This window comes from Pocillopora damicornis, chromosome 8 (genome assembly GCF_964200805.1).
Source record: "Pocillopora damicornis chromosome 8, jaPocDami1.2, whole genome shotgun sequence".
Taxonomy (NCBI): domain Eukaryota; kingdom Metazoa; phylum Cnidaria; class Anthozoa; order Scleractinia; family Pocilloporidae; genus Pocillopora; species Pocillopora damicornis.
In genome coordinates, this window is record NC_142677.1 from 24,158,744 (window position 1) to 24,176,424 (window position 17,681).

At 35.7% G+C, this 17,681-nt stretch overlaps 2 protein-coding genes across 3 annotated transcripts; one reads left to right on the plus strand and one right to left on the minus strand.

Moving 5' to 3' along the window:
- The first annotated feature begins 417 nt into the window (after positions 1 to 417).
- Positions 418 to 10,340, plus strand: LOC113665641 (2-oxoisovalerate dehydrogenase subunit beta, mitochondrial). Of its 2 annotated transcripts, XM_027181363.2 has the most exons (9): positions 418 to 1,754; positions 2,918 to 2,995; positions 3,309 to 3,377; positions 3,578 to 3,711; positions 5,816 to 5,971; positions 6,962 to 7,133; positions 7,215 to 7,360; positions 7,946 to 8,032; positions 8,987 to 10,340. In XM_027181363.2, exons 1-9 carry the CDS (start codon positions 1,595 to 1,597, stop codon positions 9,125 to 9,127), a joined length of 1,143 nt encoding a protein of 380 aa, XP_027037164.2. In that variant the 5' UTR covers positions 418 to 1,594; the 3' UTR covers positions 9,128 to 10,340. The 2 variants fall into 2 exon arrangements, with proteins under 2 accessions (XP_027037164.2, XP_089036713.1); XM_089180587.1 differs by lacking the exon at positions 5,816 to 5,971.
- LOC113665634 (WD and tetratricopeptide repeats protein 1) lies at positions 10,125 to 17,005 on the minus strand. The gene is made up of 8 exons (XM_027181357.2): positions 16,630 to 17,005; positions 16,448 to 16,531; positions 15,683 to 15,729; positions 15,357 to 15,468; positions 14,826 to 15,013; positions 13,006 to 13,854; positions 12,260 to 12,492; positions 10,125 to 11,821 (listed from the first exon to the last, which is right to left on the minus strand). Exons 1-8 carry the CDS (start codon positions 16,675 to 16,677, stop codon positions 11,262 to 11,264), a joined length of 2,121 nt encoding a protein of 706 aa, XP_027037158.2. The 5' UTR covers positions 16,678 to 17,005; the 3' UTR covers positions 10,125 to 11,261.
- Between the last annotated feature and the right edge of the window lie 676 nt (positions 17,006 to 17,681).

Genomic DNA, 17,681 nt, shown 5'->3' on the forward strand with positions numbered 1-17,681 from the left:
GCTCAGACACTAGGTGGGCTCTGTTGACCAGCATGCCTTAACAATAAGTTTTCTAACAGGTGTGTAAATCATTATAAAAGTTTTATTTAAAAAAATATTAGTTACCGAATAAGACGGTTATTTTCACGCCACATTTAATTATTTTGTCCTGATATTGCTCAGGCGGTTGATCTAAATAACCCGCAAAAAAAATGAAAAAAGAGCCACATTTGTTGATATCTTCAGTGTGTTATCAAACGTGCTTGCTCAGCTGAAACCTTGCCGGAGCACTCAACTATAGATACTTACAAATTCCTTTTGAAAATCTACTTACATGCTGCACTTGTTCCTCAGTAAATAGAGACCAGTTGTCTTTGGAACTGCACATCATTTCAACAATAAAGCAACACTTCTAATGTTGTATCCAATGAAGTTTTTGGCTGAGAAGGTCGCATGCGTAGGCTGGCATCATAGCCGAGAGGATAGGCAACACAGCATTTCCAGGTGCCATTGTGGTCTCTCAAAAGATTTTGTCTTGTGATAAATTTCATTCGGAGTTTGGTGGGTGGAATTGGATTATTATCATCAATGTATGGATCAAACTTGTGCTGAAAATTCTCTTTCTACACCTCACTTCGGAATTGAATTGAGAAGCTTCCTTCAGACCTTAATGACTGCTTAAGATCATACAGGATAATCGTTACTAGATTAATGAAAGTTTCCACCTCCCCATCGCGTTTTATTTAGTACTCCATATTAAAAATTGAAGTTCGCATTCATGTTTCCTTTACTGAGTATGGTTCCCATGTTACCGATAACTAAACATTGTAATTGTTATTTTCATCAATATCTTTTATGTTATTATCGAACAAAAGTTCAGGAAAGAGGATTTTCCTTGTATCTCTGTTCGAATGTGACTCTTCAAAAAACGTGGGTATGCTGATGATGGCTTTTGAAAACTGAGTGTTAGAAGAAGCGCCGATATGTTTTAGCACGGCCCCTCTCTCGATTTTTCTCCATTGTAACAGATGGGAAAACTTTTTTCTCTTGTAAATGAACACAATAAGATATCCTATTTAAAATTTTTATCAACGGTCTGAATAGAGAAGTGATGCTGGATTTTTCTTTGTTTGAAAATAACACAAATATTATAATGACGTCTGCCACCCACTCTCTTCCTAGCTTTTTTTTGTTGTGAAAAATTTTCTCATTGCACAGGTAGTTCAGATTTAACCACAAAAACACACAATATTTAAATTGTTTTGTCTTTTTTTAACGAAACATTTTTATCCTCTTTTCTGATCAAACTGAAAAGAAGAAAAAGAAAGCTGATGGTTCATGGCATGTACCGCAGTTATTATATTTTTGCTTCAATGTAGTTGTAAACATCTCAGTTCAGGTTGTCACTGAAAATTTAACATATCCTGATCCACTGATCAAACTTTCACAGTGGCTCGTAAAATCTCGAAATTTGTAATTTTAACTTTTATCTAAATTTTAATTTTTACTTAACGGAGCTTAACAGCCAAGATATAAACATTCAGGTACTTGGTTGGCCGAGTCAGAAGAATGGGTACTAAAAAATCCGTAGTACTGGAATCGATTAATTTCCAACATGGCGGGTGTCCGCGAATTGACAAAGCTTTTAAAATCGCACTTGTTGCATTTTCCCAGGAAATCTCACCCCCTAGGAGGCTCTCGAAGTGCATTTCAAACATATGGTAGATGTGCTTCAACATTGACATTCGTTCCTGATTCTCCGTCACCTCTTGATGGTAAGCTATAGACAAAACCAAACTCATTAACCAAACAGAGAACAATATTTAGACTGAACTAGATTTATTTTGCTAAGTTACATTAACCTAGTAGACATTTAAATCTGATAAAATTTATTATAACTTCTTATTTTTTTTGAAAGTGAAATATCTACCTCAAGTTGCGGTGGTCGAAATCAGATATTTCCTAATTGACGGCAATCGATACATGCGACGCACCTTCCAACAAAACTCTTTACTAAACATACCTTAATTAAGTTTCCATTCATTTATTACGGGGAGCAAATCGAACTCAATACTGTCCTAGAAAACAAAATTTTGTATCAAATAATTTGATGTACAGAACTTTTAATACTATCATAATGTAATAGTGTAGTTTGATCGTCTGAGTGAGTGTAGTCCTGAGAAGGACAGTCACCACTGCTGACAACATTCCTTCTCAAGAATAAACTCCCCTGGACGATTAAACTACTACACTCACCAGGATGATCAAACTACACTGTTACATGTTACCCCCAGGCTCAAACCATTTACTCTACCTTGATAATAGTGAAACCTTTCTGTTTGTTAATTTGTTATGCATACAGCCTTTTCAGATTGAATTGGATTAGTCTAGTTACATATGAGAAACTGCCAAAAGGTGTATGTGTATGACTTATACATGTATGGGTGCTGTTGTATGTGCAGTTAGACTCGGTCAATACTGGCATGTTCTACTTGCTAGTTTATCTCTCATAGCTATCCTGCTTGTGCTGTATTGCCTACGACTAAACAACTGTTTCATAATGAAATGTAGGTTACCATTTCTCATGCCCATGTGCATTTGAATGTAACTGTGGTGTGTAATCAGCTGTTCAAATTATATTTAAATGAGATAAAACATTTGTAAGTTTGAGACATTTCCACAAGTTTCTATGTCTTGCTGCATAGATGGTTATGTTAACTTATGTTGCCTAAAACTTTACCAGTCCCTGTGCCATAATAGTTCTGAGTTCTAGATCTCTTAATTGTAACATGTGTACAGAGTGGTTTACTTCCCATATCAAATCCTCTATTACCCTTTGTTCTAAATATTTGTATATATTATATTGAGCTAAATAGATATGTGATATTTTGAAGGTTCATATTTACTTATCACTATTTTTTTATAAATCCCTTTCCAGGAGAAACTCAAAAAATGAATTTGTTTCAGTCTTTAACAAATGCAATGGATATCATTCTTGATTCAGATCCAACTTCGGGTAAATAAATTTCCTTTTGAATGATTTGTGATATCTGGTTCAAATATTTCAAATTATCTTCATGGAGATGCACATTTAGCCAAACCTAAAGCAGAACTTCTTACTGAAAGTCTTTTCTTTATACCTACCCACTTTTTAGATGGGTAAGGGTCTGAATTTTAAAGACAAGGAACTGAATAACATCAAACAAAATGATGTATGTTTGTGATGTGTTTGAAGACTATCCTACCAGAAATGCACTTAGTAATATTGAACATATCACTATACTAACTGGGTAATTTACAAAAGCTGTGTTTAAATTTTGTTTTTGTAGTTGTATTTGGAGAGGATGTAGCATTTGGTGGAGTTTTTAGATGTACAGTTGGTCTAAAGGACAAATATGGTGACTAACTTTTTTTGATTGAACCTTAACTATTGTGTCATTTGTCACTGTTTTTTTAGTAGAAATGTTTTATCTGACTGGTAAATTTCAAATCTGAGCATGTATGATATTACTCACCAATCAGTGTTATGTGGATAACTGGTTCACATTTAAAATTGAGTTTTTCTAAGGCACATATTATTCACCCAATGTTTTCCCAGGAAAAGACAGAGTCTTCAACACACCACTCAGTGAACAAGGAATTGTTGGTTTTGGAATTGGAATGGCTGCAGCAGGTGCTACAGCTATTGCTGAGATTCAGTTTGCTGATTATATTTTCCCTGCATTTGATCAGGTGAAAAGAAACTCAGTGGAATTATATAAAAAAGCTTGTTTATTACACACTGCATCTGGGAAATTAAAATCAGACTTAATATAATATTTCAAAATTTTTTTCGTCCAAAAGCTGGCAATTTTTACTGGCTGTTTTCTGGTGATAGGAACAGCTAACAGAAAAAAACAATAACCAAAAAATTTCACTTATATTGTCCAGCAAGTTTTGTAAGTTATTCAGTGCTTTCAATAAGACCTGGCACCCGCTGGAGCTCCGGCAGGTATTCTGTTGTGAATCGCTGGGTATACTTTGTCACATCCAAGTCAAATTAACAGAACAAAAAAAAGAAATAAATCACATTCAAAATAATAGCCAATTTAGTGTTGGAGTGTTCACCTCATTTAATTCTTTGGTCCTTTTTTGTTAGATTCATTCTTTCAATAGCAGTTTTCTTTTTCTGCTTGTTTTGGGTGTTCTTCAAAAATTGACCATGTGTGAAATCAAAGTACATATCTTTGGTTGCCTGAAATGGTCTTTTTAACAATTTTGTGCTGAACTAAAATCATGAAATACTTTTGGAAAAATAAAACAACAGCAGTTCAACTTAACCGCTAGTTGAAAATCAAAAATGATAAAACGGCTTGCTTGTTGATAGGCTAGGGAATCAAATTTGGAACTTTTTCACAAAGATGTTAACTTTAACCTAGGCTTAACTATGAACTCAAGATAGAAATGAAAACAGCCATTGAACACTCAGCATTTACCCTTGTATTAAAAAAAAAAAAAGCAAGCTGCTTTTGCAGTGAAAATCGAAGAAGACCTTTTTCTAATTGTTTAGGATGTAATAAGAAACATGAGTTGTGGGAACAGCCAAAATTCATTGGCTGATTGAATTAATTCAATTATGTTAATATTTAAACAGTTATGGTGGCTAAATCCGTCGACAATGAACAATTCTGCAGACAAAAATATTCTTGGGGTTTTTCCAAGAAACAAAACTGGTGGAATTCACTACCTCATATTTTTAATTTCACCCACTAAAAAAAATTAAAAAATAAAATAAAAAGACTTGAAATCACATAAAATTAGTTCAGTATTTCGAGGTAGAAGACTGATAGGTTTGAACAAAGATCATAGCTTTACAATGCAAATATTATAAGCGACTGTGAGTCAAAAAAGGATGTATGAATGGAAAACGATAGTATCTCAGTGGCTTGGCGAGGGGAAGAAAGGTTTTGATAGTAACATTAAAATTTGAGAACATGTTCATACAGAAATTTGATGCACACAGGATATTAGCTTGTATTATTTTTATTGACTGCTGGTTGAAAGTGTGAAGTACTAAGCAATGTTGGGTGGTCACTGCCATTCTGGATCTTTCTGTAACTTTGTGGAATCTTTCAAACACACTCAACAAATGAGACATAAAACACCTCGACATCCTTTAGTTGATAAACAAGTTTTGAGTAAAAACCATTGGTATTGTCTTGTCATACCAAATATCACATTTCCAGAAAAAATAAGATTTTGAGTGAACAAGAACATCCTGACACAAATTTCAGTAACCAGTAACCATATGTCCCTTCAGAAGACTTTTTGTGTGAAATTCGGGCAGCAGGTTTGCAAGTCGGCAATGGAATATTTGATTAGAAATAAACAACCAGTTAAACAATTGTTACAAAGGAGACCAATATTCATTGATCATTTACCAAAGTTCAACACAAAAAACTCAGTTTGAAGCCAATTTATTCTGAATGGAACTAGTGGGCTAATGAGAGCAAAATTGTTTTTTCATATTTTTCTCCTGCGGGTGCTTTACCAAGGTAGCCACTTCAAATCTTATTGAAAGTACTGTACACTGTAAGCCCTCATATTTTTGTAAGTTTTTGAAAACACTAAGTTTTTTGTAAGTGAAAACATTTGAAGGAGTTTAAGAGATTATTTACTTAATATTATCATAACAGAACATGAATTGCATCCTTGAATTATATTTATCTTAAATTGCAAGATGAATGAATGATTGTTGCTTTCACTGGTATCTTGTATTGAAAATTTTATATGTAAGGTCATCTGATTGATTTGTACTGCCCCTAACTTTCAGTGAGATGTTCTCATATTATTTTAGCTGGTGAATGAAGCTGCAAAGTTTAGGTATCGGTCAGGAAATCTTTTCAACTGTGGAAGCTTAACTGTACGAGCACCATGTGGGGCTGTTGGTCATGGGGCTCATTATCATTCACAGTCTGTGGAAAGTTTCTTTGCTCATGTTCCAGGATTGAAGGTAAACAAAAGCCTTTCTGAAATATATGTATATATATATATATATATATATATATATATATATATATATATATATATATATATATATATATATTTCAAAAACTTACAAAAATATGAGGGCTTACAGTGTACAGTACTTTCAATAAGATTTGAAGTAAGTGGCTACCTTGGTAAATATATATATATATATATATATATATATATATGAGCATTATGCATGCTCACTAGTTTATCTAGTTTGAGCACTCTGGCATGGCTTAGATGATACCACACGTGTGAGATCACTTGGGGTGGCTATATAGCCTTACCTCCATCCTAGCATCAGCACTGCACTGATGAGGCCCAGAAGGCCGAAACAATACTGTCTGCAGTTAGTTATATATATATATATATATATATATATATATATATATATATATATATATATATATATATATATATATATATATATATATATATATATATATATGAGTGAAAGAGTCAAAGAGGACACATCAATTCTTTGTTACTCTGATTTTCGCACCTAAGCACTCATCAGAGTTCTGTCTGTCTCTACCCCCACGTCTATGGGGGTAGAGTCTACCTTGGCATAAAGTGCTCAATGCTGTGGTAGCAGAGCTGAGTATATATAAGTGAAAGAATCAAAGAGGACGCATTGATTCTCTGCTACTCTGAGTTTTGTGCCTAAGTACATGTCAGTTCTCATAAGTTCTGTCTTAGGGTTAGGGTTAGGGTTAGGGCACTTAGGCGCAAAACTCAGAGTAATCGATGCATCCTCTTTGATTCTTTAACTTATATATACATATATATTGTAAGATTGTTTGTAAACACATCCTATTTTTCAACCACAGCTAGGTGGGTTACCTCACCTACCTGGAGTCCCCCACCACCATGTAAACCAGCTCTAAATTAGAGAACATGATGAACCCTAACCATCAACCTTTTAAGTTGTATTAGGAGTCTAAAAATTTTGTATTGTACCCTTTTTCAGGTTGTTATACCAAGGGGGCCAATGCAAGCAAAAGGACTACTCCTCTCTTCCATCAGAGACAAGAATCCAGTTGTATTTTTTGAACCCAAGATCTTGTACAGACAAGCAGTTGAAGAAGTTCCTGTGGGAGACTATGAAATCCCACTCTCTGAGGCAGAAATTCTAGAGGAGGGTATGTTAAACCTTCAGAGGTGAAGTGATTTTTGACTTGTTATTATCACATTGCACATTATTGTTGTTTTTTTGTTTGTAGGTTCAGATGTAACAGTAGTGGGGTGGGGCACACAGATCCATGTCTTACGAGATGTCTGTAAAATGGCAAAAGATCAGCTAGGAGTGAGCTGTGAACTTATTGATCTCAGGACAATTCTTCCTTGGGATGAAGACACCGTCTTCAAGGTAATTTTGTTATTCCCAAAATATATCTTTCTGTTATAATTTGTATATAAATATTTAGTTTGATTTTAGTAACAGGCATGTTCAAAGAGTGAAATGTTAGAAATGAATGTAATTATAATAAGAGTTAAAATGATAATATTGTATCTTTATAGTGTAGCTGTGTTGTAAAAAAGAAATCAGTATTTGACACAGATTGAGCCTGGCATAGAAGTTCTAAAGTAACTAATAACAACAATATATATACACATTAAAGATGTGGTTAGATAAGCTGTGTCTCTGGGTGCATAGCTAAGGAGAACGACAGTGAGTCTTCTTCTTTAAAAGCAGACAAGTAGGGAATAATGAGACATGAAAATAATCTGTATACATCAAAGATAAAAACTGATAAAAGCAATTTAAATATATTGACATGAAACTCCCAACAGAGTTTACATGTATACGTGCTGAAAATTTAGACCATACATAAGTATCCATTCCTCAAAAGAAAATAAATCAAAGGTATAGCTTTGTAGGGAAATCAACTGTTGTATAAAGGAACAAATTTACAAATGATATTTATAATTAAAGGTTTATCTGTCTTATTAGTCTGTGATGAAGACTGGGAGATTGTTAATAGCACATGAAGCTACTCTTACAGGAGGATTTGGAGCAGAAATAAGTAGCACTGTACAGGTTAGAGATACTTGTGAATTAAATTGAGTATATTTTTTTGTAGACAATCAAGGGATGGATAGTGCAATAAACTTTCTCAGCCTATGTCATCACTCAACCCTTTAACTCCCATAGTGATCAAGACAGAGTTTCTCCTTACAATATCAACACAATATCAAGCAGACAAGTGATGAGAAAAAAGAAAAATGTCAATTAGGAGATTATAAGGCAATCCAATACCAAATTCTCCAAACTAACATCACAAGAACTGTATGGCAGACAGTAAGGAGAATTACTAATGAGATCTTGGAAGTTAAAGGGTTAATAAACAGTAACAGTTACTTTGCTTGTCAGTCAGTTACTTCAAAAACACTTAAAGAGCTTCAAAATGATTTCATCATTTTTAAACAACATTTACTTAATGGTCGAATACTTCACCCTTCTTTGTGTGTTGGGATGAAAATGATATCAAAAATCCCAATTTCTAAATTTGAGATAATCACCTTTCTAACATAAATTGTGCAATATCAGCACTACATCTTTTTGAAACACCCTGTAATTAATTGAAGTATTACATGAAGTATAACATGCCTGTAAGTTGAAAGTAGGTTTGTTGACCCCCATTTTTTATTACTGAAAATGATCTACAGGAAATGTGTTATATAGATCAGAACCACCTTAAATCATGAAAACAGTAGGCACTGATAATTTGAGAATTTGTGAAAAGATGATTCTTGATATGGTGATTGCATTTCGGGCATAAGGAATGGGTATTACCAAGCATAAAGTTATAAATGTACTGGCATATTAAGCTTAAATTTGAGGGTGTTGCCAAGAGATTTTAATTTTCAATGCTACAAGGTATGATGTCCTGGCCTATTCACAAGACCTGTACTAGTTTCCACTGTGCTATAGGGATTTTAGATATACAAACGAATGTAATTTTTACAAGGTTTCGTTTCTTCCTTGTTGTAGGAACATTGTTTCTTGTCACTTGAGGCCCCCATCCAGCGAGTGTGTGGCTGGGACACACCCTTCCCTCACATATTTGAGCCATTTTACCTTCCGGACAAGTGGAGATGTTTTGAGGCCCTCAAAAAAATCATTAGCTATTAGGAATTTAACTTGCTTTCATACACTATGAAAGCTTAATTAAATATATTTTGTAGCCTCAAAAGTTACCTAATGGATCTCTTTATTGTACTTTTTGGACTTGAATTTCAATTTTACTTCAAAATGAAGTCCACTTTCTTACAGACAGCACATATCTTCATTTACAAGTTAGTCCTGTGGAAGTGATCAAACATCTTTTATTTAGTTATTCCAAAAAGTTGTATTTATATTTAATTTAAGATTTAACTATTTTAACTTAGGAAATGGTCAATTTATATTACCAGAAGTATACAACCTAGCTTATATGCTACTGATGAAATAGATAGTTGATGGTAGTAGCAGAGGTTTCCCATACATTTCAGTTAATAACTCAAAGCTGAAGAAGGCAACCTAGGTGAAAAAGATCATATCTAGATAATAATTTTGGTCTTGATGCAGGTATGTTCTCATCACAAACCACTACTTCCATTAGGAGCACTTCTGAACAAAGTATAATGACTGTGAGGGAGAGATTTCTGATTAGAATATTAGAATAAAAGGATGGATGGTGCAGGCCTACCTATGATTCATCACAATTTGTCCTTTGTAGCTTAAGGGTTCATCTTCATCATCAAAGAAAATGATAGGCCAATAGGGCTACCTTTACTTAAATTGGTCTCCTTATTTAAGATAGAAAATTCAGAAATGAGTGTATACTGTTTTGACATTAAAGGCCATTCGGGGTAAAGGTTTCTAATGGACTGACAAGTCCTACAAGTCAGCTTTAAGCATTCCACCAAAATAATGGGACTAAAAAACAAGAACATGGATGAATATTGTGAATCTGGACTGTAAACATAACAAGAGGCAATGAAGTATACAACTAAAGGAGCACACAAAAAGTCAGTGGTAAAAGGCAGTAAATAGGCAAGTACATCTAATATAGGTCATTCACTGCCTTGACCATTTTCTCAGCAATTTATTGTGTTTAGAGTGTGCTCATTACAGTGGTGAAGACAGCTTAGAAGCATGTTATCACAGTTTATTTTTTCACTCCTAAAACTTGAAATTACAAAAAAAAATGTACTTGGAAATGTACATAGGGGACAAATGCCCAGAAATGTACAGGATAGACCTTTAAATTTCACTTGGAGCCATCAATAATATGGTTGCCAATGTTTGCAAAAATATCTTAACTACAAGTTAGGTTTGAGAATTAAATTCGTTGTAAACCATATCCCCATTTCTGACTATCTATGATGTGCAGCCATACATCGAAGAAGTTTAAATCAGCTTCCATAGTTGATAATTACTTCAGTACCATTCATTGTTAGCTTTTTCTACAAAGAAATCTACCAAGTATAAAAACCAAATTAAGTGATAAATTTTGGAATCAAAGGTAACCTCATTGTTGATGTCATATAAAATGTCCAATTAGCATATCAAAAACTCACCAGAGCAATCTAAGAAAACCAAGATACTATCCCTCAGTGACATTTGTGTCTTGGGTTCATTTAAATAAAAATGCAACACAAAAGCCATGACATCAAAACTCTCCCAAACAACATTCTGGAGGGTTTGGAAGACCTGAGTATGGTCAACAAACAGCTGGTCAGCTACTTGTCCTGGCAAGGTCAAATGTGTTATCACCTGGTATTTGACAACTATCCTAAGTTAAATTAGTAAGCTTTTAACAAAGGACTAGAGGGGTCAATGGCAGCAACTTTCATTTCTTGGAAAAAAGGCTTTAAATTTGTTACCCTAGTTGGCCTGGAAAAACATGTATCACATGTAATCCAAAACATTTCTGACCACTTTAAACAAGATGACATTCATGACTGATTTTAAAAAATACCCATCCACCTTGTCCAAAGCTCAGCATTCCTTTGCAGCCATCACCAGGGAGTCACTGTCACTGATACCCATTCAATCAAAAACAAGCTTGAGGGAGACTACATCCATGAATTGATGGCTGAAGGAAAGGGAAGAAATTGAGGAGAGAGGATGGGTCATTTTTGATCAGTAAAAACTTGTAATTCCATTTGTTTTTACACTATATGTCCAAAACTGGACAGCTTATTTTGCAAGTATCTTACATCCACACATGACCTATTTGGGTGAGTTCTAGTTTTATTGAATGGTAAAATAAATTTGTTGTCTAACTAGTACGACACTGTATTGGGGTTTCAGTGTCATCTTCATCACTACCCTCTCCCATGGTGAATCTTGATCTGTATCCCATGTTCATAAGCATCACTTCCAAAGGATCAGCATTCATTCTACGCTGATTTGCCCTTGCAGCAGCTTCAACTTCATCTATAAGTCTATCTTGTATATCTCCACTCCTTGGACATGGACTCCACAATCTGATTACAGGATCAATTCCACTTGTAGCCAGAAGACACGTGCTTGGATGTGGTTGCAAGCAATTCACAATAGAATCATCTCCCTTTAGAACTCTCACTAAATTTGTTGTCTCTTTGTCCCACATGAAAAATGAACCATCATCACTGCCTGCCACAATAAACTGTCCGTTGTTGCCAAAAAAGTTGGACTCTTTTATATCTGTAGTTGTGTTACAATGTCCACAGAACCGCCGATCGTAATCAAGTGCTCCAGCTCGAAATTCTTTCTCTTGATCAGACACAATGCTAGGCCGTCTCCTGCGCCGATTTGGAAGTGGTTCAGACTGAGCATTTGACTCTCCTTCACTGTTTTCTAGACATATAAGAGTATCTCAAGTCACTAAGAATAACACTGACTCAAGCTAATCATAAAAATGCTGAATGAAACAATCGTAACAACATTGTTCTCAAACCTGTTATGAATAATTTCTGGCTGTAATTTTTTGTTCAGTTTTCACCAGAGTTTCTGTTGAAAGAGACTGCTCTTTTCCTCTGACTACCCCAGAGGTGGAAGCAGGTAGGCACAAATTGATTTTATCAGGAAATTTGAGACTTCCATTAGATACCAGCCTATTTGACCCAATCCTAGATAGTTTACACATGACAATTTGCCACTAGGAAACTAAAATTGTCAGTGAAAGTGATGCAATTACTGGTTTACATATTTCATAGTGAATTAGCATACATCAAGGTTTTCAAACATCCAGACCCAGAAATAACATTGAACTAATTACTGTCCAAGTACACCCACCACAAGTCTCAGCAAATGCAGCAGCTCTGATATCTCTCTCTAATGTTTTTGCTGCACTTCCTTCTGCTTGCTCTGGAAATTTTAACTTGAAATGATTGAGGCAGGAGAGGGCCTCCTGGAACCAGTGTAGTTCATACAAACATCGAGCTTGACGAAAATGGGCCTTAGTATGATTTGGGTCTAATCCCAGAGCTCTGTAGCAGTCACGCAAAGCAGCATAAATGTCCCCATCCCTGTAAAGAACGAAAAAAACAATTTGTTTGAAATAAGCATTTTGTTATCTCAGCCAAAGTGGAAGTTAATAGCAATAGTTACCCCTAGTTATGAATCAAGAAATAGTCTTTATTTGAGGACAGTGGCCCATGCTGTAGTATGAAGCCACCAAGAGTATTGTCCCTCCCCCACAATGTGATGTGAAGCTGGTCCTTCCCAGACTTCCCCCTAGCATTGCAATCCCTTTCCCATTATCAGGATCCATTTCTACTTTTGGTTGGTAGAGGCACCATGAGGGTTAAGTGAGAGTTAAGAGTGTTGTGTGAGAACACAATCCAACTACCCTGCTAGGTCTTGAACCCAAACCTCAGGCTGACCATTTGGGTCACTGTGTTTCCCACTCCCATGAGGCATTCTGATCCCTAAACTTTTTTGTAATATCTTTGTGACAATAAATGAGGAGTCAGTTTGTAATACAATAATCACTTTCCCACATATCTTGCAAAACACAGCTAAGTCAAGTCATTACATACCAAGCCCTCTTAATATAAGCAGCAGCCCTGTTTGCATATAGGACAGCAGAATCAGATGCATGGACTATTGCTTCATTATACAAGTTAACTGCTGTCCAAAACTGTTGTTGGCAGAAGGCATCATTCCCTTTCTCCTTAAGTTGAAGTGCTTTCAGGGGCAATTGCTGGGAGGTGTTAGTTGAAGAACTGCAGCCACTTATAGGCTTTGAAGATCTTTTCTCTGAGACAGTTTTCTTTCCATTTAAGGCTGGGACCTTGTAACCATTTGTAGATCCATTAAGAGAATTTAAAAATCCATTTTTCCCTGAAGGAATACCAAAATTACCTACTACGTTTTTCACCACACCATTCGATGTAGGTGATGAACAAAGTCCATTAAAACCTTGATACCTCATGGCTTTGCGATGGCGTTTAATATCAAACAAATATATTTGTTCACCACCTAAATTTGCAATAAGTTCACATCCATTTGGTGAAAAATTCACATAGGTGGCAACATAGGCTCGAAATCGTCTCCGTGAATCTTTGCTCAGCTGTGGTGGCAAATGGCCAGGAGCAAAGTACTGAACACAACCAGGGGGAAGCTTTAAATCCTCAGTACAGCTGCTGTTACCACTAGAGGGTCTCTTGACCTCAGCAGACAAACTATAAGATGCTAACATTCTGTGGTCATATAATCGCACAAAAGGATCATTGCAGCCAACAGCAAGAAGTTCAGGTTGTAAAGGATTTATTGCTAGACACTTTGCCTCTGCCATGGCACCAACATAAATGTTGAGATTTATGAGTACATTCTTGCAGTTCTTACTGCTTGTATTACAGTTGTGAGGTTGCCGCAAATCAAATTGCCTGTTGAAAACAACAAATTATGCAGCAATTATTTTCAAACCAGGATTGACTAAATGCAAACCAGGAAAAGAGAAGCCTATAATCTTTGAACAGTTTAGTGCCATTCATTTTGCAGACTCTCCATAAACTAAATACAAACACCAAGACACAAGTGCAGAACAAAAATTCAATTTAAAGCCAGTATCTTTACTTATCATGGGCTCAAAGAAACTCTTTCATTCAACGAGATTAAATGAGATTAAACTCCCTGGAATTGAACTCAAACCTGGCTTTGCCAACAAGGCATTCAGCAGTATGCTCTGTACCACACAGCCTTATTAGCATATTACAATACCACAAATAAATCATTCATTCATAAGTTATATATCAAAGAAAGATGTTTTTTCCTCGTCACAAGCATGGGACAAACAAAAAATTCTGAGTCCCCAAGAGGAATTGAACCTCAGACCTTTGGATTCCACACTGCGATGCTCTACCACTGAGCCACAGACTCTACTATGAAGTTCATATGACATGTGTCCTGCATACTGTTAGGATCAGCAATGTCAATAATGTCATGTTCGTAAATAGAATACGAGAGATGGTAAGTTTTGAACTCAGTAAAGAAATAGATTATTCTATTTATAAACATAATGCTATTGACATTGCTGATCCTAGCAGTATGCAGGATTTGCGTAATATGAACTTCATAATAGATCTTGTTCACCGTAGCATCTTTGTGGCTCACTGGTAGAGCATCAAAGCATGGAATGTGAAGGTCTGAGGTTCCATTCCTGATGGGGACTCAGAATTTTTCTTTGTCTCAAGCTTGTCACAAGATGGAAAAACATCTTTCTCTATTTCTTTGACAAAATTTCTATTACTCTATTTCTTTCAGGAAAATAAGATCTTTTTTTTTTATGCATATCACATCACCTTTATGTTTCACCAGTTTACTACTACATCGATATTTAGGCTAATAGATCAATTACCTTATGGTTCCATCTTCAGATGCACTCCACAACATATACGGAGTATCTGGAGCTGTAGCTAGTCTCTTCACACGTCCAATATGACATTTATATACCTGTGATGTTTCTTGTGTTTCCACTGTATGAATCTGAACTTTAGCATCGGCAGCAGCTGTTGCAATTATTCGAGCTCCAATCTGTGGCAAGAACTAGAAAGCACAATGTGGATAATTTTTTTTAATGGTTACATAGAGGAATACCATAATGTGGCAAAATCCAGTCTCATCACATTCTCAGACCAGAGCAGCCACAACCTCAATACTAATACAAGCCCCCTATAGTAGCCTCATCCAACCAAGCCTGCAGTTTTCCGCCTAGCCTATTCCTCAGAACAAGTCATACCCCCTCCCCCTCCCCCCCATGCCTTAATATCACTCATTGCTCTAACTTCAAAGGTTCTAGGACTCCCTAAATATTACCAGTGGTACAGTGATGGCATGGGAAGTCAAATTTTTATCTACTATATGGTAAGCATCTCCTTGAATGTAATACCTTGACAGAGAAGATGTTTCCTGAGTGGCCTGTTTTAATGCAGCACTTTTTGTGACGTCTCAGAGGGTCCCATAATATAGCATTTAGATCATCTGAACCAGACAAAAGAAGACTGCAAGAGGAGCACACATTGCTATAAATTTTTACCTTTACATGTCACAAGGTGAACACATTAGAGTACAAACAACAGTTAAAAGTTAATAACTAACCATACATTAAAATAATTATAATCAATATTGTGTAATTATTATATAATTATTACCTAAAATACTTGGTGTCATTTGCTGTTGGCAGTAAAGGAAACCCGGTTACAAACTATCACTTACTTTCCATTTTCATTCCACTCCAAACAATTAACACATCCAGAATGACCCTAGTTGAAAAACATGATAGTTTAATTAGTAACAAAAACAGGCTACCGAGCCTTGGCAAAATGGAAACCCTTCTATAGTTTAAAACCTGCAGTACCTTTTTGACATGTTTCCGAATATTCTGATCGTCTATTAATCCAGAAAAGAGTATTAATCCCATTTCCTCTAAAACATAACTTGATGACACGAAAGCTCCCGTGGACTAAAGCGTCTATTATCGTTACTGACAAGCTTATATCGGATCTCTTATCGGACAACATAAGAAAAAGCAATATCCTCACCACAATTGTGAGTCACAAAATAATTCCATAAAAAAACCTCAGAAATTTGAATTAAGTGGCCCCAGCTAAATTTCAAGATCAACTGGTCCTATGTAAGAAGACGTCAAAGTTTCGCTAGCATTAATTAAGTTGGTCAACATTCCTGTTTATTTCAAAGCGCTTTCTTAACGAATGGCAAAACTGATTTACGATTTCTGCATCAAATTAGGCAAAACGCTGGGCAAGTTTCACACTTCCGCGAACCATGCAATCTAGAAAACACAGTTGCTTAGCCTCAGTTGTGGATAGGACAAAAAATATATAAACTGAATCCGACAGAAAACCCGGCAGACTAAAAATAAACATTGAAAAGACTTGGATTTGAATTGTAGCTAGCAAGAAAGAGTTTGTCTGATAATATTATGACGCTGATTTTTAATTCAGCAAAACCTTACATTACCTCGAGCTCTGTTTCGAGTCCAAGCCTTTCAACAAAAGGTTGATGGAGTTGAAATCTTCTCTGGAAAGCTCGCGTGATGGACGACTATAGAGAAGACAATTCAAAAATGAAGAAAAAATGTAGGGTTAAACTGCGCTCCAACGCTGTGCATTATTCAAATTCAGAAAAAAAAAGAACCTTACCTTGACTTCACGATCCCTAATAAACGTTGCGATATTATTTGTTTCCATAACTCTTTTTGATCGTTCTTCCCTCGTAAAATCAAACTGTTTTCTGCAGTACAGCAGTATGCCGTGCTCAAAACATCTCCACTTTCGTGTTCGTGTCAGAAGTGCGTACTTGATTGACAAGCGACTTATAATTTACAAATTCTTGCTCACAAAATCCAGGCTCTTCACTTATACTAAGCTTGGTATTTAGAACTTTAAAGTTGTATGAAAGCTAAGACTTTGATATTCTTTACCCTCGACATTAGAAGACACATTAAAAATAAAAACTCTACACGGGTAAATGTTTCCGTGCTCATGTTAAAGCAATCTGATAGCTGAGACACCAAGCCTTGATGTAGGCGGAGGGAAGGTGCAGTCCCATCGCGGCCTTCGTAACCGAAACAAAGCTAATATCGATTTATGTTTCAGTATGTTGGCAAATATCAAACGAAACAAACTTCAGGGGCTCTGTAGAATCAAGAGAAAAACTGATTACGACGTACGAACGGTGATGAGGTCAATATAAATATCCTCTCCACAGACCCCAGTTAACCAGAAGTGAATTCTACGGATTTCTTTCTTCAAAGGAAGAAGTTCATACTAGTAGATCAGATGAGTAGGTCCTGAGGTTAGCGTTGGAGTATCTTGTTTTTGAAATTAAATTAAACAGAAGAAGGCTGGAATTGTGGAATGCTTTAACCCTTCACCCCCAAAATCTAAATAAGCATTCAGTGGCTCTTTTTGTTGGGTGTCAAACGATCATCTCTTTGGTTAATATTTTCTCTCTACACGTCTGTGTTAAACTTAGATATTACTTTTTTGTCTCCCATGGGGGTGAGAGAGTTAAGATATTCTGATGTTTTAACAAGCTTTTCTTGTAAAAAGTTCAAAGAGACTCTTGAACAATATCTGTCTGCTCAGCTAAATTAGCAGGGTTTGTACCCAAACGGTTTAACTTAATTGGTTGGAAACTGGTTTCACGCAGCGATTGCGTTTGGAAGAGAGGAGTCCTAGGAAGAATAAGA

Coding starts and splice junctions, on each gene's coding strand:
- LOC113665634 (XM_027181357.2), bottom strand. CDS start 16,677: ATGGAAACAAATAATATCGCAACGTTTATTAGGGATCGTGAAGTCAAG. Junction 15,469..15,682: donor GAGTGGAATGAAAATGGAAA/GTAAGTGATAGT, acceptor CTCCTCTTGCAG/TCTTCTTTTGTCTGGTTCAG. Junction 11,822..12,259: donor TGCATTTGCTGAGACTTGTG/GTGGGTGTACTT, acceptor TTATATGTCTAG/AAAACAGTGAAGGAGAGTCA.
- LOC113665641 (XM_027181363.2), top strand. CDS start 1,595: ATGGCGGGTGTCCGCGAATTGACAAAGCTTTTAAAATCGCACTTGTTG. Junction 1,755..2,917: donor TTCTCCGTCACCTCTTGATG/GTAAGCTATAGA, acceptor ATCCCTTTCCAG/GAGAAACTCAAAAAATGAAT. Junction 8,033..8,986: donor AAATAAGTAGCACTGTACAG/GTTAGAGATACT, acceptor TCCTTGTTGTAG/GAACATTGTTTCTTGTCACT.